Raw genomic sequence first — 21,189 nt, 5'->3', positions numbered from 1 at the left:
TACATACTATATGATTCCATTTACATAAATCCTTGAAACGACAAAATTATAGTAATGGAGAACAGATTAGTGGTTGCCAGAGGTCAGGAACGGTAACTATAAAAGGACAACAGGAAGGACCCTTGTGGTGACAGACTGATCTGTGTGGACTATCGACGTCGACATCTGGGTGGTGGTGTTATACTATAGTTTTACAAAAGGTTACCATTGGGAGAAACCAGTAAAGGGTACACAAGATCCCTGTAGAATTTCTTAAAGCTGCAGAGAATCTACAACTATCTCAAAATGAAAAGTTAAATTTTTTCAAAAAGCTTTCGTATGAGTTGGGGTATGGGGTTCCCTTAAGTCTACATGTGAACACCAGGGTCCACTCTTCCAACATCTGCCACATTTCAGCACTAAGTTATTTCCCTCTCCTTCATTCAACTAACACTCTGACGATGTACTCAACAATCTAGACACGAGGTACTGTATTAAAATACACAGAGGAGAATCTGTCTCACCAGGTAGCAAGACTCAGTAACAATGATTTCGAGCATGGAAATGACACAGGACTAACAAACTGACCAACAGAACAAAAAGAGAACGCTGAGAAACAGACCCATGCAGACAGAAAACATATGACAGAACAACACTGGTTCTATCAAAATGAATTCATGACTCACGACCATGACCCCAGTTTGAAAAACACTCAGAGAAATCCTTATACATGTTGAATAATAGCACATTTCAACAGTAACAATGTTCCTTGTAGCTTGTTGGTAACAGGACCAAAATAAAAGTAAACAAAAATAAACTGTGAGCAATCCTAACGCCAAAAGAATTGATAACACCCCTCCAATGGCGTACTAAATATACAGCAGGCAAAATGAATGAACTGTAGCTACAAGCAACACAGAGGAATCCCAAAACACACTGTTGCGAGGAAAGCAGTCCCAAAAGATTAAACGCCACATGATACACTTTCCAAACACTCAGAAATTAGCAAAAGTGGACAATGTATTACCTAGGGACACATATGAGCTGAAAAAAATATACACTTTTTTAAAAGAGGAAGCACACCAGTTCAAAAAAGTAGTTACTTGGGCTTTAAGGAGGGGAGGCAGGGCCACGGAATACAGGAAAAACCGATTAGGTACATGCAAGAGTACTGATTAGGTTCTAACTCTTAGACCAAGTGGTGGGGTAAGTATTTTTCACTTGACCACCACACTTTACAATTTACAGACCTGAACTGCTTTGTATGTATCAAATTACATGCAAAAAGACAATACTCAATAATAGGCAAGAATCTGACCTAAAATTTTTATCTTAAGACTTTTTAGCAATGTTCTCCTGCTCATGAGATATAAATTTTAACAAGTTAAGCCCATCTCATGATTACACGATGAGTTTAAAAAGGACTGGACTAGGTCAGGACACAAGCGTTCTAATGTCCCCTGGTTCTTGGCTTCTTCATTTGTACCAGAAGGAGTCGGAGTAAACCTCTGCTTCTCAAGTGGTTTGTCCTGACACACTCATGTTTCACAACTGTCAAGTGTGCAGCCAAGTCACATTAACTGAAGAAGTGAGGTTTGCCCAAAGTATACTTTTCTTGCTAAACAAGAGGCAGAGGCTCTCCCTATCACCCACTGCTCTCAAGTCACCTGGGTCTGAAGGTGGTTTTGGAGCAGGTAGCAGGGTGGGACAGTCCTGTTAGAGTGACTAACGTCTATACAGCTCCCCTTACACGAATACCATTTGTAGGTCAGGAAAAAAAATGTGTAAGTCAACGAAGTAGAGAAACGGCTTCCCAGGATGGCTTTTGGTCTAAATTTCTGATTTCTAGGCCCAAATAATAAAGACACTGAGTAAGAGGTGCTCTGAAAGTATGTGTATTTATTTATTTATTTGACAGATGGAGATCACAAGTATGCAGAGAGGCAGGCGGGGGGGGGGGGGGGGGGGGGGGGGAGCAGGCTCCCTGCCAAGCAGAGAGCCTGATGTGGGGCTCGATCCCAGGACCCTAGGATCATGCTCTGAGCTGAAGGCAGAGGCTTTAATCCACTGAGCCACCCAGGCACCCCGAAAGTATGTGTATTTAAATGCATACTGAGATGCATTTATGAGACTTCCCACAGAGTTCACTCAGCACCGACACGTGGGAACATATACTGGTCTATTCTGGTCTCAGAACATCATTAACAACAAAGGATGACTTAAAGAGGCGGCTTAGCCAGTGCACACAATGATGTGCTGTTTTCCTGATCCCCTAACAACCTGGACCCTGAGCGGTGGCAGAGAAATAACGAGGCCTGGTCCTAGAAGACACAACCACCGCAATTCCGGGCAGGGCGGGGAAAGCACACAGCGGGCTGCGGCACTGCACCTACTGTGCGTCAAATTTGCCAGAAGCTTTATGAGCATGGGTCACTTAAGCTCCACTACAGCCCTACGACCCTTGTTTTGACCACCAAGGACACCGCTGGCTCAGGGAGCTGGAATAACTTATAAGGCACCAGGAGTTGCCACTTTTAGTTTCAGGACACAAACACAGATAAAGGGAAATCTTTGCTTTTGTTACATGGATGGCTACCAGAACTAATGTTGAGCTCCCATACGATACACTCAGAGAACTGGAATTTGCAGAGATGACATGGCTGAGGTTTTCACAGGCCTGTCTTGATGTTAGCCATCGTCACACTCCACCGTAAGAGCACTTACAGCAGGAACTAGAGGCGATGGGATCAGGATGAGGTGGGAAGGAGGTTTGCAAAAATTGAAAAAATCAATCTCCAGACCCCATGACAAACAGGTCGATAAGAGCCAGAGGCTCTTCAATTCACATCACAGTGTGGTCACCGTGTGAGCTCCAAACCATCTTCTGTGACCTGGGGTAGGGCAGGCAACTAGAGGACACCAGTAGCCAGGAGACCTCTGCTCTGACCCATCCTGATCTCTTGCTAACTACGCTCACCAAGGACTTACTCTGCTTCCAAGCTTCCCCTTCCGCTCAAACAGCTAATCCTCTTTCCCCTGACTCACAGAAGAGTAAGCTAATGGCTTGTGGAAAAGCCCAAGGCTGGAAAGAAGTCAGAGGCACAGATTTCCATCAGGACAGGGACGGAGTCCGCCTGGCACCCTATGTCCCACTTTTGTGTAGTGAATGAACAGAAGACTGCGAATGAATAAAAGACCGTGTAAACACTGGCGTACTTACTTCTAAAAAGCAGAAAAGATAACTACTTGCCTACCCCCACTGGGCTCCTTTGACATTCAAATGTGATGATGAATGAAACAAGTGAGACCCATGGGTATCATCACTATTTCACAACAAAAGTATGACTGCCAAAGAGGACATTATAAGAAATCTCATACGCAGCAAGGTTAAGTGAGTAAGGTAGATTATCAACTTCACATAGCTAAGTGATTTCTTATCAGTGTGGCTTTCGGCCCACGGACAACCCTGATAAATTCAATTCCCCTTGTGAGTGACTCTAGGCAAATCATTTCATCATCTGTTCCGAGCCTGTTTCCTCATTGCTAAAACGAAAAAGTTCTCGATTTGTTTGCCCTTCCAATTTCTTTTTTAAAGATTTTATTTATTTTTGCAAAAGAGAGTGCATGTGTGCAGGGAGGAGGGTCAGAGGCAGAAGCAGGCTCCCTGATGAGCAGGGAGCCCAAGGCAGGACTTGACCCCATGACCCTGGGATCATGACCTGAGCCAAAGATGGACGCTTTACTAACTGAGCCACCCAGGTGCCCTGCCCTCCCAATTCTACTTCCCCTTCTCATCTCTGTCCTGTGCCCTCCTGTGTGGACCACATCCAGGGAGTCTCTGGCTCTCTCGCTTCCAGCGGGGTTTGCCCAGCAGAAGACACCAGCAAATGATTGGAGAGAGAGAGAGGTCAGGGTATTCCTTCCCTCACCCCAATCCCTGATGGGCAGCTGGGGCTGTACCCCTACCTAAAGGTCTCCCCTGCTCTCAGGTGCCCTCTCAACACAACTATTTAGAAAACTGATCTGTTTTCTCCCCTCATCTCTTCAGGCCTAGAAGCAGACACAAGGTCCCGCAGTCACTAGCCCTGAGGTACTGCACCTCCACTCGTGATCTCTCTGACCACACTTTAAAAAACACAGCAGTCCCTTTAATTAACCTTCTCTCAAATTATCCTAATCTGAGCGGACCACCTATCCCCTGCTGAGATCCTGGCTTACACAGGAGTTACAAATTATAGATCATGGTACCATCAGGTGCCAGGCACTGGGCTATTAATTACTGTTACAACTACTACATGATGCAGAACTTGTTGCTCCCAAATTACAGGTGAGACAGCGGAGGCTCGGAGAAGTTAAGAAATGTGCCTAGGCTCACACAAACATGGACTAGCGACACCTGGGGCCTCAGCCTCCAGACGCTGAGATTTCTACCGTCCCATTTCTATCATCACAGTCACGGTCATTGCTTTGTCTATCACACCGTAGTTCACCATTGTGGGCATTGCTCCTTAAAAGGAGAAAAAAAAAAATCTCTTTAAGTACAATTTCATTGCGGTTGCTGACCACAGTTTAACGGCGTGGTTAAAAGCGGGAGCTCTGGTCGTTCCAAAGTTCGAGACCTGGCTCGCCACTTGCAGAAGTGTAATCTTCAGCAAGAGAATCCCCTCCACGAGGAGCCGCAATCTCCTCCCCTAAAAACGGGAATACGCTACTTCCTTCCTTGGGTCGCTGCTAGCGTTCAATGGGATATCGCATGCAAAACATCTGGCAAGCAGTAAACGCTCAAATGACGGGACCTGTGATGATTGATAGCGGTTTTGCGGCCCTGGCGGCTTTATTACCGTCGGAGACCCGGGAGAAGAGCCGCGCCCCGGGAACCTGAGGGAAGGAGCCCGCCGCCCACCCCGGACCCACCTGCTCCTCCAGCCGCTCGATTTCCAGCTGGTTCTTCTCCTCCTCTTCGTCATACTCCCATTCGTACTCCCCAGGGGAGCTCTCGGCGGAGGAAGCCATGGCGTATTCCTCGTCCCCATCGCTCTCACTCACGCCTTCCTCCGGCTGGTCCCACCCCGGCCCCACGGCCTTGTACGTCGCAGTGGCCACGGCCCGCGACAACACCTTCCTCCTCGTCCTGGCCGCCTTAACGTCATCCTCCTCGCCCTCCGCTGTGGGCCCGGCCTTGGGCTCAGCCTCCGCTTCTGAAGCCGAAGTTGCGGCCGCCGTCGCCATCTTGCGCTTCCAGTGACTCCCGGGTCTTCTTGCGGCCGCCGAAGACCCGCTGAAGGAGGAGCTGCCCGCGGCGTGCGCCTGACCGAAATCCCGCTCTTCTTGTGACGGAAAGGGAAACTGTGAGCCTCGAACGACGGGAAAATCTCGGAACCTACGAAATTTCGTATTGCTTTTACATAGGTATAGAAGTTCTCTCAGAATAAGAACTCCCCAACACGGCATGTGTTCCGTCGCAACTTCGGACAGAGGTTGGGTCTTTGAACAGGAAGTGGAGGCCGTAGAGGAAGTCATGGAGAGATGACTGAAGGGAAGGGTTTGGCGCCATCTTGAGAAGGTCAAAAGGAATCTGGGAATAAATGCCTGCCTTACCGCCTAGCGCGATCAGGCGCGTGGTTCAGTCTCCGAGCAAGTGAACCGAAAACGCAGAGAAAACTCCAAGTACCCGGGGAAGGATCGACTGCACCATTCACGAGAAAAACATTTCACAGAGCTTCCTCCCCTTTATGTAATACCTGGTGCCTAAGTAAGCGTTAAATACACGTGTGGGTTTTCTTGTATGAAATCATGTTCTGTAAGCCAGTATTAATAAATTTCATTACTAAGCGTTTATTAGAAACTCTTCATTTCCAGGCATTGGTCATATAAATATGTCAGCATGATGAAAAGAGAAATAGATGTAGACATATACATACATACTCTTAAAAACCAGGGTATGGCCTGTTCGTTTTCCGCAATTAAGCTCCCATTTTTGAGGTAGAAAAATATTGTTTATTTGTTGCCTTTCTCCCTCGTTTGCAAGGTTAATTGTGTAAGGAATTAACGTGTTTTTCTTTGTTGGATCCCCAAAGCCCAGTATAACGCCTTGACAATGACACTTGCTCAATGAATTGCTCTTGAATTAGTATAAAAGCGAGGATCAAGGCTTAAAGAGATTATGTCATTCGCCTAGGGCCACACAGCCGGGAAGGAGCAGAATCCGGATTCTAACCCAGAATTGTCCTTGCTTGAATCTCAAATGAGACAGGGCAATCTTGAAGAAGTTACTAAACCTCTGACCCTCAACTTCCTAAGCTGCAAAATCGAACTGTGAAGAGTAGTGGTTGATCCACTAAGCCACATTCCGGCGATGGGTAGGCTTGGTGAACGCAAACTTCGGCTCCCACTCCTGTCTGAGACCCCTCAGATTCAAAACCCCGCGCTCGGAACAAACCCTCCAACTTCAGTCTTCAGTTCGGCTTCCCGCCCACCCCGGAGGGGCGTGGTCAAGACGGGACCTAAGGCAGACACGTGCATGGAGGGGGAGGGCGCAGGCGCGAAGTCGCGGTGACGTAAAAGGGTGCGCGCTCCAAGCCGGGAGCCGACGCGCGGGCGCGTTCCTCCTCTCGTCTCGCGTTCGGCCTCCGCTGGCGCAAGCCCGGAAGATGGCGGCGGCTGGAGCGGGCCGTCTGAGACGGGCGGCGTCGGCCCTGCTGCTGCGGAGTCCGCGCCTGCCTGTCCGGGAACTGTCGGCTCCGGCCCGTCTCTATCACAAGAAGGTAGGGGCAGATCAGGGAATGCGCGGGACCCGCACTGGTAAGGCGGCGGGATGGCGAGGACCGGCGAGAGGACCGAGATATGCCGGCGCTCGACGGAGGCCGGACCTGGGGAGGAGTGGCTGCGGGGTTGTGCGCGGCCTTGGGAGCCCCCACTGCGGCGGGGGTAGGGGCCACCCCCTCGCGCGACTCTGACTGGACTAGGTTTCCTTTGCTGCGCGGATCAAACTAATCTCTGCCCGTGGGCCCCGTCGCTGGCTGCGATTTCGTGCCTCAAAACCCAGCAGCCCAGGAAGGAGGGCCCGTTATGACCTGCCAGCCTCACTCCAGGGACAGACACACTGGCGCGGGCTCCGGCTTCAGGGAGGTCGTTGCCCTAGCCTGCTGACCTTGGGCAAGTCCCTGCTCTGCGATGAACCTGTTTTCCCATTTGTAAAGTGAGTTCTCAGCTTTCCCCTACACGAGATAGATCGTGCTTGTGCAGTCCTCGGCATGGTGCCCCGCACATGGAGATCATTTACGGGGCAGTTACTGTTGTAGGAACTCAGTCTCCGAGTGGAGTCAGACACGTAATCAACCGTTGCAGTGTTTTAATTTTGTCCTGTTTTTTTTGTTGTTGTTTTTTGGTAGGGGGTAGGGGGGATGGCGTCGGGGAGTAGGAATAGGTGCATAGTTTGCAGCCCTTGCCTTCCGAGGGCATAAAGTCCCCTAGACCAGAAACTTTCCCACTCTGGAAACGACTAAGAACGCGGTGAATCAACATGGGGCAAAAGTCCAGATGAGGTATTATCTTGTAGGTCCTTGGGCTTGGAATCAAAATCCGCGGTGGGGAAGAGACACTGGAAGATCGAGAGACTTAAGACTAGACTTAAGGCTAACTGGTAAACACGCCTCAAGGTTACATTAACGTCTTCTGTGTGCGGGTTTGAATAGATACTGTTCTGTCCTGGCTTCAGCTCCTCTGCCAGAGACTTCGCTCCTCCCCTACCTAGGGGTGTGTTTTGTTGACAAAACACCCTCGACGAACGTGGGCTAGCAGCCTTTCAGCCACCAGGGTGCGCTGTTCCACCAGAGTGATTTCCGGGCTTGAAATACAGTATTGGGACGGTTACTGTTTTATCATACACAAATGGACACATTCCATTAGCATTGTTCCTCGTATAACATTCTCCTGGAGACTTCTGGGAAATCCTTCGATTGCTGGACCATACTTATTTTTTGAAAAAATTTTAATAGTAATCATCCTTTGAGGATGGATTTATTTCGAACCAGAAATGCTGTTTGAGCCCAAATCTGGTGACTTAGGTGGTAAAGATCAGCTAATTATTTGTGATTTTAAAACCCTATGGAGGGACGCCTGGGTGGCTCAGTCAGTTAAGCGTCTGCCTTCAGCTCAGGTCAGGATCCCAGGGTCCTAGTATAGAGCCCCAGGTTGGGCTCTCAGCTCAGCAGGGAGTTTGCTTCTCCCTTTCTGCCCCTCCCCCCATTTGTGCTTTGTCTCTTGCTCACTCTCAAATAAAGTCTTTAAAAGAAAAACAACTATGGATTTAAGACATGATTTTGCTGATTTTTCTCCAGTAACTCAAATTTCTGAGGGTAGTTGGAGAAGAGATCCAAAAGGTTGGGTCATAAAGTCTCACTGACGAAAGTGTAAGCCTTCCTCTCCAGGTGATGTCTGATGCTTAGCGACTGACTGCCTGCCAGGTTCAGCTTCCTGACTTTAAGAAACTTTAAGGAGTTTACCATCAAGTTGGGGAGACGAAAAAGAGTGATCATTGGATTTCTCTTAACCTTCTAATTTCAGGTTGTTGATCATTATGAAAATCCTAGAAACGTGGGGTCCCTTGACAAGACTTCAAAAAATGTCGGAACTGGATTGGTGGGGGCGCCAGCATGTGGCGATGTAATGAAACTGCAGGTACGGCTGGTTGTCGTCTTTAATGGTAATGACAGTCATCCCTTTGCTCATCCAGTGCTTCGTTCTTTACAAAGCATTTGCATGCACAGCTTTCCCCTTGGTCTCTACCTGGATTCCTGTGAGATGATGGGATGGCTCAAAGTTATCAATTATTAGGTAGGGACTGAATCTTAGTTGTCTCATACACTGTGCTGACCCTTTCTGGTGTCAGTTTTCTACTCAGTCTATCACCTTAAATTCCAACTTCAGCCAAGTAGAAAGTTTTGTGAATTTTACTGAGCAAAGGAAAACCACAGCCATTCGGTTAGCAATCCCCAGTGAGACAGGAAATGCCACATATCAAGCCTCCCCCGGATTGGAAACAACACAAAGGTAGTGACTGGCACTTTGAGTAAACCGTAGCTTTGTCCACATCTGCTTCATCGTGGTGAAGGGGCAGCTTGCCAGAGGTCTCCATGCCTACCTTGGAAAACAGAAACAAGGCAGGAGGAAACCACTAGATGTCATTTCATACCAAACTAAAAATCCCTAACCAGGGACCTTATTACAGATTCTCTTAGTGTTTAAAGATGCAGATTGAGCAGTCAAGAGAACTTCATAGCCAAAGAGCTGACTAGGGTTACAAAACCAAAAACTGGTGGTGGTGGGGGTCTATTTTTCAGCTTATCTTTACCCAGTAGGCCTGTATCGTTCTGATGATCATTCCTACATTTTACTCTTCATCACCGAGCCATTTGTGACAAAGCAAATTCGGTAATTAATGTTAAAATTTAGGGTATGGAAAGCAAGACCAAAGCCCTTGGGGAGAGCCTCAGTGAACCCCCTATAAATGCAGGTTCTACAGGGAACCACAGCTTAACTCCTGTCTCTTTTCTAGATTAAAGTGGATGAAAAGGGGAAGATTGTGGACGCCAGGTTTAAAACATTTGGCTGTGGGTCTGCTATTGCCTCTAGCTCATTAGCCACTGAATGGGTAAAAGGGAAGACGGTAAGTTTGCTTGCAGATTGACAGAATTAGATCACACTCCTGACAAACCTGCCTCTGAGTTAAGGGAAGGGTCTAATTATTGGGGGGAAGGGAGGGAGGGCTGATTTTTTTCAAAATATTCTAAGAATTTCTTTAATTTCTCCTACTCAGGTTTTGATTAAATTCTCCACATTGGGGATTATGGATAATTTTGTTAAGTTTTTTATTTTGGGGGTTTTTTTTGTTGACCATTTTTATTTGTTTGGAGGTTTGGGTGGTGTTTTGTTTAGGGTTTTTTTGTTTTCTGTTTTGGGTGGCGGGGCAGAGGGAGAGTGTAAGTAGGCCCCATGCCCAGCACAGTGCCCGAGGCAGTACTCAATCTCATAACCAGGTCATGACTGAGCCAAAATCAAGAATTGGACGCTTAACAACCCAGGCACCCGTTCAGTTTCGTTTTTAATTAAATGGGAAAAATATCCTCACCTCCCCCACAGAAAAGAACGGTAAAGAACTCTATGGCTTTCTGCAAGGTTGTTGATTAAAATTTCTTAGGAGTCTAAGCGTGGGAGAGGCTATATTATGGTTTGTGTTCTTGTTTATTTCTTTCATGTTTCAAGAAGGATTGCAGGTGGTTTATAACAATAACAAACTAGCCGGAGCTAAAAGGGATTAAAGGATCAGAAACACCAAAGATGGAGGCAGAGGGAACAAATAGAACAGTGATCCTGGTGGCTGGTCGGCAGGCCCTCTGAGGGTGGAAATGAGAGAAGCTGGAACACCATTTCTGTTCTTCTCTCTGCCAAAGCCTCTTTCCCAGAAGCTGCAGAGGTAGAAGGTCCCAAACCCAGTGAAGGACTGGAGTTTCTAAAATCCAGTCATAAAACTGCTCAGAAAAGCCAAAGTACAGGGCTGCTTATCTTCTTAGCCCTGAGGGACCAGGTTCAGGGGCTGAGTCACAGAGGAGTATGCATGGGGAGCCGGGCAGCTCTACAGCAATGCTGGAGCAGGGCCACATGCCCCGGGCTTCCTGTGGCTCCGGGCCTTCTGGCTGGCGAGCTCCCTGGGCGAGCACAGACCTAACCTGATCTGGAGGAGATGCCTCTGAAGCGATTTGTTAAGATCTGTGCTCCGGGAAAGGGGAAGCAAGAAAAGGCACCTGTGCTCCCAGGATCTGGCCTTTGAGCTGTGATCAGAAAGAGGAGGAAGAGGGCCTTTCTTTGACCTTGTGGTCCTCTCTGAGTTTCTAAGAACAGAACGTGAAGCATTATCCTTGAAGTCAGCAGAATTGGGAAATTGGGGGACAGATGGGGAACTCTGGCCCTTCTTAAGGCAGCAGGGCTCCGTTCCACGTGGGCCTCCCTCACGTGTCCTCGGACGCTGGAGCAGACTCAGGGCGTCCTTTCCAGTCTGTTTGGCCAAGACAGATTCTCTTCTGGCAGAGGATGATCTCAAGACCGGTCTGTGCCACTGCCAAGTGCTAGAGTGCCACTGGCCTATTTGCCGCCTCTCTGACCGCCCTGACACCATTCAGCACTTCTGGTGGAAGGGATTTATTCTAAACATTTGGTATAAAGACATCACTGAAACTGACCCTCACAAAACCAGAACAGGAGAAATCACTGCCTTTAAATTAAAAAAAAAAAAAAAAAAAAAAGCGAGATTCCTGTTGCTGGCCTAAAACAGACCCCTAAGAGAGGTCTCATGGGCTGGCTTGTCGAAGTGTCTTTGCCAGCCGTGCTTACCCCAGCCACGCCGCACGGAGTGTGTACTCCGTACCACAGAGCCCCAGCTGCAGCCTTGATGCACGAGTCTGCGTCCTCGGGGGTTCTTAATGGCAGTCACCCCCACCACCCCATTCTGAGGGCCTCTTTGGCCTGCCTTTTTGATTGCCTGTTCCTCGAGCTAGAGCTTCACTGAGACTGTCCCGCTCTCCTCCATGCCTCAGGTAGAAGAAGCCTTGACGATTAAGAACACAGACATCGCCAAGGAGCTCTGTCTGCCCCCCGTGAAGCTGCACTGCTCCAGTGAGTTTCCGCTCCGTAATGCCCACGAGTTGGCACGGCTGGGAGCACTTCTGTAATGGCATCAACTGGCATTTGTGCGAAGTAATGGCGAGGCCATTTTGGTTGTGGCGTCCGTAACCTTCAGATGGCAAAAGCCTCCAGGCCATCTCCGGGAGGGTCTTAACAGGAGGTGGGATGTGTTGGGCGTCATGCGAGCACTTCATGGCATCATTTCTGAGCCTCAGAAATGTCCTCTCGTCCACAGACAGCATCATTATCTGTCTTACAGACCAGGAAAGCGGGGCTCAGGTTAAAGCACCCCAGTCGCATGGCTTCTGAGTGGGAGAGCCAGGTCCTAAGCCCCAATCTTTGATTCTAGAATCTGCGCTGGTCCCAGCCATTGGAGTCAAGCTTGGACCAGTAAAGGAGATAGCTCTGCTTCTGCCGTAATTCTGTCGCATGTGTTACACTCCCTCCCAGGTGCCGTTATGTGTGTAGTCTGCCTCCGTGCGCACAGAATGACTAGTCCAGTTGTGCAGCAGTCCCTGTACGCTGTCCTAGGAGAAAGCCCAGATGTCTGAAGACTTACACTTGGCTTTCCAGTTTGGCCTCTGTCTTAAATCTAAAGTGTTTTCCATCTTCTCTCAACCTTCTAGGGGAAGGAGGGAATGAGAAACAGTAGCCTTAACTTACTGACCAAATTAGTTTAAGATCAGCAGAGAGCCAGGCCTCTTGCCAGAGTAAGACTCACAGGGGAAATCAGGGGCAGGGATGTGCTAACGGTTGTCAGGAAGTCTGCTAGGACCCGAGTTCTTTACACCTGAGCTGGGATTCCCGGTATGCAGGAATAAAGGCCATAGCTTGTTGCATTTTCAGAAAACCCCCCAGCCTCTTCATTTGGCCTTCTTGGGCACCGCAACCTTTAGCTGCTCCTCTCTGCCTATTGCTTACTATTTCCCCCCATAGTCATTATAATTCTGACTCCAAAGTAAAAGTTTTCAAAGTTGGGATCCCTCCAGAGGATGTGCCAGTTGCCACCTGTCAACCACTGGCATGACCCACGTTACGCCAGCTTGTTCGGCCAGCATCTGCTACATTTACTCCGGACTTCCCTGGGGGCAGATGAGAACTGACATCTCTTGTGGCCCTCTGACGTCAATTTATTAAGCCCTCACCCTATCCCAGCAAGGGGAGAATGTCCCAGTTTTATAGAACAGAAAGGGGATTCCAGGAGGCTGAGGAACTAGCCTAGAATCCCAGGTATTTAAACCCTAGTCTGCCTCTGAAGCCATGGGCACCGAAATTAGGCTCAGGAAATGGCTGGCTGGCTTTCCAGGCTTGCTCCTGACTCCCCACTCCCCCAGCCGGGGGCTCTGATAAGCCCTTCCCAGTACCACTGCCCTCCAGCTCTTAAAGGTGAGATTCCCAAGACCCTCTCTGTACAGTCTACAGACTGAGGCTCTTTCCTTGTGCTTCTTCCAGTGCTGGCCGAAGACGCAATCAAGGCTGCCCTAGCAGATTACAAACTGAAACAAGAATCCACAAAAGGAGAGGCAGAGAAGGAGAAGAAATGAGCCCTCGGCGAAGCATCTAGCGGTCAGACCTGCTGTCTGTCCACCCGTGTGCCGTCACTACAGATGTTCAGAAGCCCCCGCCCCCCCCACAGTAAAAGAGCTCTGAGTCACGCGCAGTGCTTGCTGGTCACGTGACGGCTCCCATGCCAGCAAAATACACCGTTTACTTGTTCTAAGTCCTTTGCTTTCTTTCAGCCCACTCTTAGCGCCTTAACCTCGTTTGTATATATTTTGAATTGTGTGCATGGCCTCTAACTGAAATCAGTCACAAATGCTCAAGTGTGGTAGTCAAAGTGCGCAAATACCTATTTTCACCTGAAACTGTCTTGGGGAAGATTACCAATAGAAGGCCGTGATATGATTATTTGAGAGAACCAATTATTGTACATAAAACAGATGTGCATATATATATATATATATATATAAAATAAAGGATATAAGACCATGTTTTTCTCTGATAAGCCTTGTCTCTTGGATCCCTCACTCACTACAGGGTCCTGCCCGGAGCCCCCTTGGGGCTCCCAGATGCTAGGCTGTGATGACCCGCGCACCTTTCTGAGCAAACCGGACAATAAGGCCCATGGGCAGAGCCGGCCAGACGTGTGCCACGTTTTACAGAATGGGGGCGAAGGTCAAAGGAGAGAGCAATCTCTTTTTGTTGTTCTTTGCAAAATAGTAGATTGACAAATCAACATGAGTCCAGAATATTCTTTGTAATTTCACTGGTTTGTGAACCACTAAACCCTGAGAAACCCTGGCCCTGACAATCCCATAAACTCACGGAGCAGCTGGGGGAAGCTGCCTGTGTCTGGGGGGCACCCACCTGCCTCCTGCTGGTGGCCTTGTCACGTTCCGGTAGAGCTGTGGGGTTGGCCGCCAGGCTGGGATGAACTGCGCGCTCAGTGGAGGCAGCGATGCCAAGCCAAGCCACGGCCAGTGCCACGGTGGCAGCCGGACCGCCCTCTGGCGCTGTGGGATTGGCAGGCCTTTAGGTCTTACAAGCCACAAAGCACATGGAGCCTCAGGCAAAACAAGCTGTTCAAAGTCTACCAAAATCTGCTTTCAGGGTACTGCCACCGCAGGGGGGCTTGACCCCAGATGACAGAACAGGGAGCAGCACGAACGCAGGCATAAGGCCTACTGCCACTGAGGGACCAGATGAGCTGCTCACCTCCGAATGACGCTTTTACAATCACCCCGACAGGAGGATCTCCACACACAGCAACCAGAAGGGACAGAGCTAACGATTTTCTAGAAGGCGAAGCTAAAAACACGAACAGATGATGAATTTGAAGTTCTTACTAGTTTATGTATAGAGGCACCAGCTCTTACGCTAAAATGCCTCAGCTACAAAGGTTAAAAATGATGGAGCACAGCCTGCATCAAAAGCCTCGGCGTCCCTTTCTTTGTATGTGAGGGTCTTCAATCAGATTATAGAATATTTGGAGATTCATACTCAATAATTGTGGGCAAATGTATGCGATTTGAATAGAAACATGGATATTACTCCCATAGCAAATAATTTGGTACCTACTTCACAGCAAAGTGAATGTACCCGTCTGCCCTCAAGGGGCCCCCAGTCTAGTGTGAGAGTGATCAGCTGGTGATTAAAATCCAGTGTGACGTGGGGCGCCTGGGTGGCTCAGTGGGTTAAAGCCTCTGCCTTCGGCTCAGGTCATGATCCCAGGGTCCTGGGATCGAGCCCCACATCAGGCTCTCTGCTCAGCAGAGAGCCTGCTTCCCCCTCTCTCTCTGTCTGTTGCTCTGCCTATTTGTGGTCTCTCTCTGTCAAATGAATAAATAAAATATTAAAAAAAAAAATCCAGTGTGACGAATACTGGGATGGAATTAGCACAGGCCGTTGCTCCTCTCATTGGGAGGAAAGGCTGCTGAGCTTTCAGAGAACTGGCCCAGCCTCTTGGAACCCTGAAATTAAAAATGAATTTAGCCACAGCTTTGACCCAAGAAGTTGATCTAGGTATGTATACATCCCTGATGGAATTCAGATTTCATACATTAAAGGCTGTAACAACAACAACAACAAACCCACCGGGGGGATCAGTTGAAAATGGAGATTTCTAGGCCCAGCATTTGGCTTTAGGTCTGTGCAGGTGATTCTAATGCCTGTGACTTCGGGTGGCCACCGGCGGTTCTGGGGGGCAGGGGAGCCAAGCCACAGGGGAGCAGTTGGCTTTGTCCAGTCTGCGTCCTGCCCCGCACAGGTGTGCTGTTCTAGTAGTTCACTCTGAACTGTCTGTCTGTGTATGGTGACTTGAACTTTAAAGAACAGCCATCCCTGGCCCGGCATGCCTAACATTCTACCCACTGTCCCTCCTGAACCCCATCTGTGCTCCAGGGTTGTGGGTATCATTCCAAGGAACCCACAGTCCTGCATCAGCCAAAATCCCACTAACGGAGGCCCTGGGATCTAAAGTACCAGCTAATCATCTCAGATCTCCTTCAACTCTTCAAAAATGAGATGCGCTTTTTTCTGACGGTGGGGATTTTTTTGGTCTAGGCATGGGCTGGCTGTCTCTTCTCTTAAATATACCTCCTTTGTTAGAAAAAGAAAAAGAAAGAAAGAAAGGAAAGGAAAAGAGAAAAGAAAAGCAAAAAAAGAAAAAACAAAACGAAACGTCCTCTGAGTCCTGGAGAAGAACACAGAACTTCAAAGGCTATTCCCTCCATGGCCCGTGGAGAGGGCCAGGGCCTTCCTAAGACTCTCCGGTTAGGGCCGCCGGGTGAGGACATGTCAGGAGACATGTCAGATGGGTCTGTGGGGCACATGCTGCCATTTCAGACCCTCTAGGCTAAGCTGGTCTCCTTCCCTGCTTCATCGTATGTGGCAACACTGCAATTCCCCCACCGCCTCTCTTTGTAATTTAAAAAAAAACGAGATCTCTCTGCCAGAGTGAGTATCCTCTGAGAGTTGAACCAGAATTCTGCACGTCACAGGCCGCTCCCGAACAGCTCGGGCAGTATTGCCAGAACAGCCCAAACCTCAAGATAAGCGGTTGTGCGGCTAAAAGAATTTCTGTGACTTACATTCCAGACCACCCCCCCACACCACCTCCCCCGCACCCCGCTTTGCCCAAACAAATCTAGTTTTAACCACAGGAGGGCGTCGCATACCCTTGAATGAGCTTAAAGCTAGATCTGCGCATGTGGGAGTCAAACTTCCTTGGGGGAGATGTGTGTACCCCCACACCCACGCCCTGGGCCAGGCCCTCACACTGGTAGTGTGTTCCCTCTCGTGACAACCCTCCGAGGTGGACGTTATTTAAACCAACTCAAGCCAAAGCCCAGGTTTCGCCTTCCTGGTTTCCTTCTGGCAGAAACACCAAAGATTCCGACTGACCGTGCATCAGACGCTCACCTGGGCCTTGAGCCTTCACAGGAAGAAGATGCACCAACACAGGACGAGCCCCAGTCCATTCATTCGGCCATCTCGGCCCCAAGCACCAGGACCCTTACCTGGCTGTGCATCAGAGCTGCCAGGGAGCCCCGTTTAACCCCGATGCCCTGTTAATCTCATGGCCTGGCGGTGGGGCCTGAGCGCTGGTGTTTCTGCCCATCTCCAGAAGAGCTCCTGAGTCCCTTCCTCTCTTGCCTCTACCGCCCCTCCCCCAGCATCTGCCTCAAGTCTAGACCTTCCTCCTCTCTCCCCGCCTCCCCACTGGTCTCCCTGCCTCCAGTCTCACTGCTGGGATCCACATTGCATGTGACTGTGGCAGGGGTCTTCCTAAACAAAAGTGACCCTGTCCCTGGCTCCCCAATTGTCCATACTTTTCCTACCACATCGATGGATTTGCTCCAGGGTGCCAAACCTTCCCCTTAGGACTTCTCCTTGCTATTGCTTCTGCCAGGAATGCCCTAGCCAGGGGTCTTCCCTTAACCTCCGCTCAGGCTGGGAGCCCCATCTCAGGCATCACCTCCTCTGGGAAGCCTCCTAGATTGTCCCAGGCTGAGCTAGGTGCCACTCTCTGCTCCCACAATCCCCTATACTTCTTAATCACATATGTGTCATGGACAACATCGTAATTTGCTGTTCTCTTGTCTTTCCATATCATTACGCAGACACTGAGTCTGTCTTTTTTTTTTTTTTAATTTTAAATAGGTAACATGCCCCAAGGAAAAAAATCCAAACAACACGAAATGGAAGAGAGCTGATGTCTTTGCCATCATCCCTAATCTCCTGCCTCCTTCCCCAGAGGCAGTCTCTGATACTCGTTTCTCAGGTGTCCTTCCAGAAATTCTCTGGGCAAATCCAAATATACGTGTGTCCAAACAGACCGTTTTCTTCTTTTTCACACATGTGATGACGTACCATCTACTTCTGCCATGTTTATTTTCCTTTTGACTGTACTTCTGAAGGCCATTCCCTATCCATTCCTATAGACCTGCCACATTCTTAACGGCTGCACAGCATTATGAAGGTCCATAATTTAGTTTTCTGTTGATGTTTGTATAGATTATCCTCATGGCAATGTCTTAATTAGGGGACCCAGCATTTGGTATGGTTCTTAACTCACTGGGGAGCTCCCTAAATGCCTACTGAGTAGATGGATGGGTGGTTCATGGGTAAGTGGATAGATGGATGGACGGGTGGGTCAGTGGCTGGGTGGATGGAAGGAGACTGGGAGTGAGTGCGTGGGTAGATGGATGGATGGATGGGTGGGTTAGTGGGTGAATGGACAGAGACAGATGGTGGGTGGGTAGGTGGGTGGGTGGAGAAACAGGCTTAGAATGAAATGACTTGCCCCAGATGACACAGCTTGGAAGCAGTAGGTTAGCTGAGGTCCTCTGCTGAGGTCCTCTAACCCCCTCCCACCCCTTTCAAAGGACAACACCACAACTATGACCATGTCTCTAATTTAACCTCTCCTAGATGTTATTCCTGGATTTGGGCCACTTAGGACCACATCAGAATGTACAGTTTTAGAACCTCACATTAAGCATGTCCTGTTAAAACTAGCTGTCCCTATCCTGGAGTCTTCTTTAAAAGCCAAACAAATGAGGGGCGCCTGGGTGGCTCAGTCAGTTAAGTATCTGCCTTCGGCTCAGGTCATGATCTTAGGGTCCTGGAATCGAGCCCCGCATTGGGCTCCCTGCTCAGCGGGGAGTCTGCTCCCTCTCCTCCTCCCCCTTGCTTGGTGCTCGCTCTCTCTCTCTCTGTCTCTCATGAATGAATGCCAAACAAATGAGAGGAAACTGCCATGAACTTGAGGCAGGAGTGCAGGCTCTGTGTCCATCATCACGGGTAGGACAGAATACTTCTAGACCCACTGAGTCTTGGCAGAGTGACGGGGACCCTGCAGACAATCTCCAGCCCCAACCAGAAGATGGACTAGAGTACATCCTTTATCAATGGCTCTTTCTGGCCTATCTGCTGGCTTTCTCCCCCCATCCAAGGTGACATCAGCCAACCCTCAAAAAGCCACCTCGCCCAAGAAGGCCGTCGCCCACACAGGGAGACACCAGCAGAGCAAAGCAGTTTGAGCTGGGAGCACTGGAGTCTGACAAGAGTGGGTTCAAATGCCGGCTGCCCCTGTGTGACCCTGAACAAGAGACTTCGAGGAGCCTGAGCTGCTCAAGCCTCAGCTTTTCCATCTGCAAAATGGGAATGAAAACAACACCTACACAGTCGGGTTGACATGACAATTAAATGAGACAATGCAAGAAAGCACGCAGTCCACAGAGCTCATTGTCACGGTGTGGGTTATGATCATGCACAACAGCTCAGCCCTGACACAGAGCAGGCCCACTTGCTTGGTGTTGATACAGAGGAGCTCGTGGATTCCTCCCAGGAAGCCTCAAATGCTATTATTATCCCATTTGGCAGATGAAGAAACTAAAGGGTGAAGTGACTTGTCCAAGACCACACAGCTAGGAAGTGAAAGAGACGGGATCCGAAGCCAAGGAGGTCGGATCCAGACTGCCGGTGCTCCACTTGCTGCTACTCTACTCCGTCCCCTCCCCTGCCCTGAGTGCTGCTGGCACAGGTATCGTGACCATTCCGAATGGTAACTGCTGTCACGCTTATTTCTGTTGCTGCTACGTCTACTGTTACTCTTTTTAAGATACCGGAACCTCCAGGCTTCTACCCTATGGTGTCTTCATCACCAGACCAGCCCTCACAGTATGACCTTCCAAATACCACAGAGCCCTGGTCGGGCTGCTCTGGTGCAGGACACACACAGAGAGGACTTCTGTCCCACACAGCTTGTTGGGCAAGCTCCCTCCACCGTGCTCGGCCGACCACAGGGCATGGCTCGCCCCCAGGCCCAGCCTCAGATACCACCACCACCCTCCCCGCCCAGCTATCTTTGGAAAACTCTAGCTCCTGGCCTTACCCCAGAGAAACCCAGCTCCCAGAATAACTCCAAGAGGCCCCCAGGGTGAGGACAACCATTACTGTCCTAGAGCTTCTGGTGCCAGAGAAGTGGCAGGAGCCTCCTGCCCTGCCCCCAGTACCTTGGGCCAATGGGTCGCAGGAAGCCCCAGTGGGGAAACTGGACCAGATCCCACCTCTGCCCAAACGCTTCCACACCATACGCAACCCTGTGTCGCTGGCTCCTTTGAGCAGGACCAGAGGGCCTTAGGGAGCAGCCCTGGATGGGGACCTGGGGACTTGGATTTTGACCCCAGCTCTGCCATGATCACTGCATGTGACTGTAAGCAGTTACTGAACCTCTCTGAGCCTTGATTTCCCTTCCTGAGAAATCAGCAGAAAACTAGCTCCTAAGTCATAGAATTGTTGAGAAGATTGAATGGATTGTCACAGGTCAAGTTAAAAAAAACACAGAGCTGGGCCTATAGTAAGCGCTCAGTAAGTGTCAACTGCCATCCGCTTTAACATCACCCCCACAGCCACCATCGTCATCATCATCACCACCAGCCCCCTCATCATCACCATGACCCCCATCAACATTACTATCATTATCATCCCCATGATCATCACCATCACCACCATTACCACCATCCCCATCGTCACCACCATCATCACCACCAACCCATCACACCAACCTCATCATCACCACCACCATCACCGTCACCACCATCACCATCGTCACCACCATCACCACCATCACCACCACCGTCACCACCGTCACCACCACCATCACCACCACCATCACCACCATCACCACCATCACCACCATCACCACCATCATCGTCATCCCCACTGTCATCATCACCAATTACAGCAGCAGCAACATTGCCATCACCATCCCGGTCATCACCATCATCACTGTTCCCATCATCACTGCTATGAACTAGATTGTGTTCCCCCAAAAGTCAGACATTGAAACCCTAACCTGCAACATGGCTATCTGAAGGTAGGGTCTTTAGGGGGTAATCAGAGTCAGATGAGCTCATAAGCATGGGTGGGACCTTACAAGAAAGGTCCCTTTGCATGCTCTCAGAGGAAAGACCATGTGAGGACGACGTGGCCATGGACAGGCCAAGAAGAAAGCTCTCACCAGAAACCAAGCCTGGTCCAAACCTTGAACTTAGGCTTTCAGGCCTCCAGAACAATGAGAAAATAAATTTGTGTTGCTTAAGCCCTGTGGTCTGGGGTATTTTGTTATGGCACTGCAGGCCAACTGATACAGCCGCTGTCATCATCACCACCATCATCATCATCACTGCCGTCGTTACAGGTCAGATTCCCCAGGAAGCTGACTCTGAGACAGAACTTAGCATGAGAAGTATTTATTCGGGAGTGTTCCTGGTACCAATACCTGTGGAAGGGTGGTAAAAAAGCAGGACTGGGCAGAGGGAGGAGACGGGTAGTCACGTACCCCCAACAAAAGTGCCTGTCAATCCTATGGGGAGCTCTATCTCGGGCAGCCCCTCAGAGTTGGCCTGTGTCTGAGCCCCTGTCACTTACAATCTCTAGAATTTATCACCATATTGGGTTCAAGTCTTCATCTTCCCACTCGTTTCCAAAGGAGATGTGCATGTTACAAGAAAAGGAGCCAAGGGC

At 49.5% G+C, this 21,189-nt stretch overlaps 2 protein-coding genes across 4 annotated transcripts in view; one reads left to right on the top strand and one right to left on the bottom strand.

The window, feature by feature from the left end:
* The window catches only part of SART3 (spliceosome associated factor 3, U4/U6 recycling protein), a 38,605-nt gene extending 33,164 nt beyond the window's left edge, over positions 1–5,441 (bottom strand). The window contains exon 1 of one of the 3 annotated variants that reach the window (XR_006821012.1): positions 4,894–5,441. Coding sequence is in view for 2 of the 3 variants with exons in the window: in XM_046024491.1 (XP_045880447.1) it covers positions 4,894–5,430 (537 nt within the window). In the remaining variant the exon portion in view is untranslated. The remainder of the gene's footprint in view (positions 1–4,893) is intronic. The other 2 variants (XM_046024491.1, XM_046024492.1) reach the window with 2 other exon arrangements.
* Positions 5,442–6,549: 1,108 nt separating this feature from the next.
* Positions 6,550–13,662, top strand: ISCU (iron-sulfur cluster assembly enzyme). The gene is made up of 5 exons (XM_046024497.1): positions 6,550–6,743; positions 8,545–8,658; positions 9,536–9,646; positions 11,571–11,649; positions 13,111–13,662. The coding sequence occupies exons 1-5, from the start codon at positions 6,630–6,632 to the stop codon at positions 13,200–13,202; spliced, it is 510 nt and encodes a 169-aa protein (XP_045880453.1). The 5' UTR covers positions 6,550–6,629; the 3' UTR covers positions 13,203–13,662.
* The last annotated feature ends 7,527 nt before the right edge of the window (positions 13,663–21,189 follow it).

The sequence above is a fragment of the Meles meles genome, chromosome 12 (assembly GCF_922984935.1).
Source record: "Meles meles chromosome 12, mMelMel3.1 paternal haplotype, whole genome shotgun sequence".
In the NCBI taxonomy this organism is placed as follows: Eukaryota; Metazoa; Chordata; class Mammalia; order Carnivora; family Mustelidae; genus Meles; species Meles meles.
This window is presented reverse-complemented; position numbering and strand designations above follow the sequence as displayed.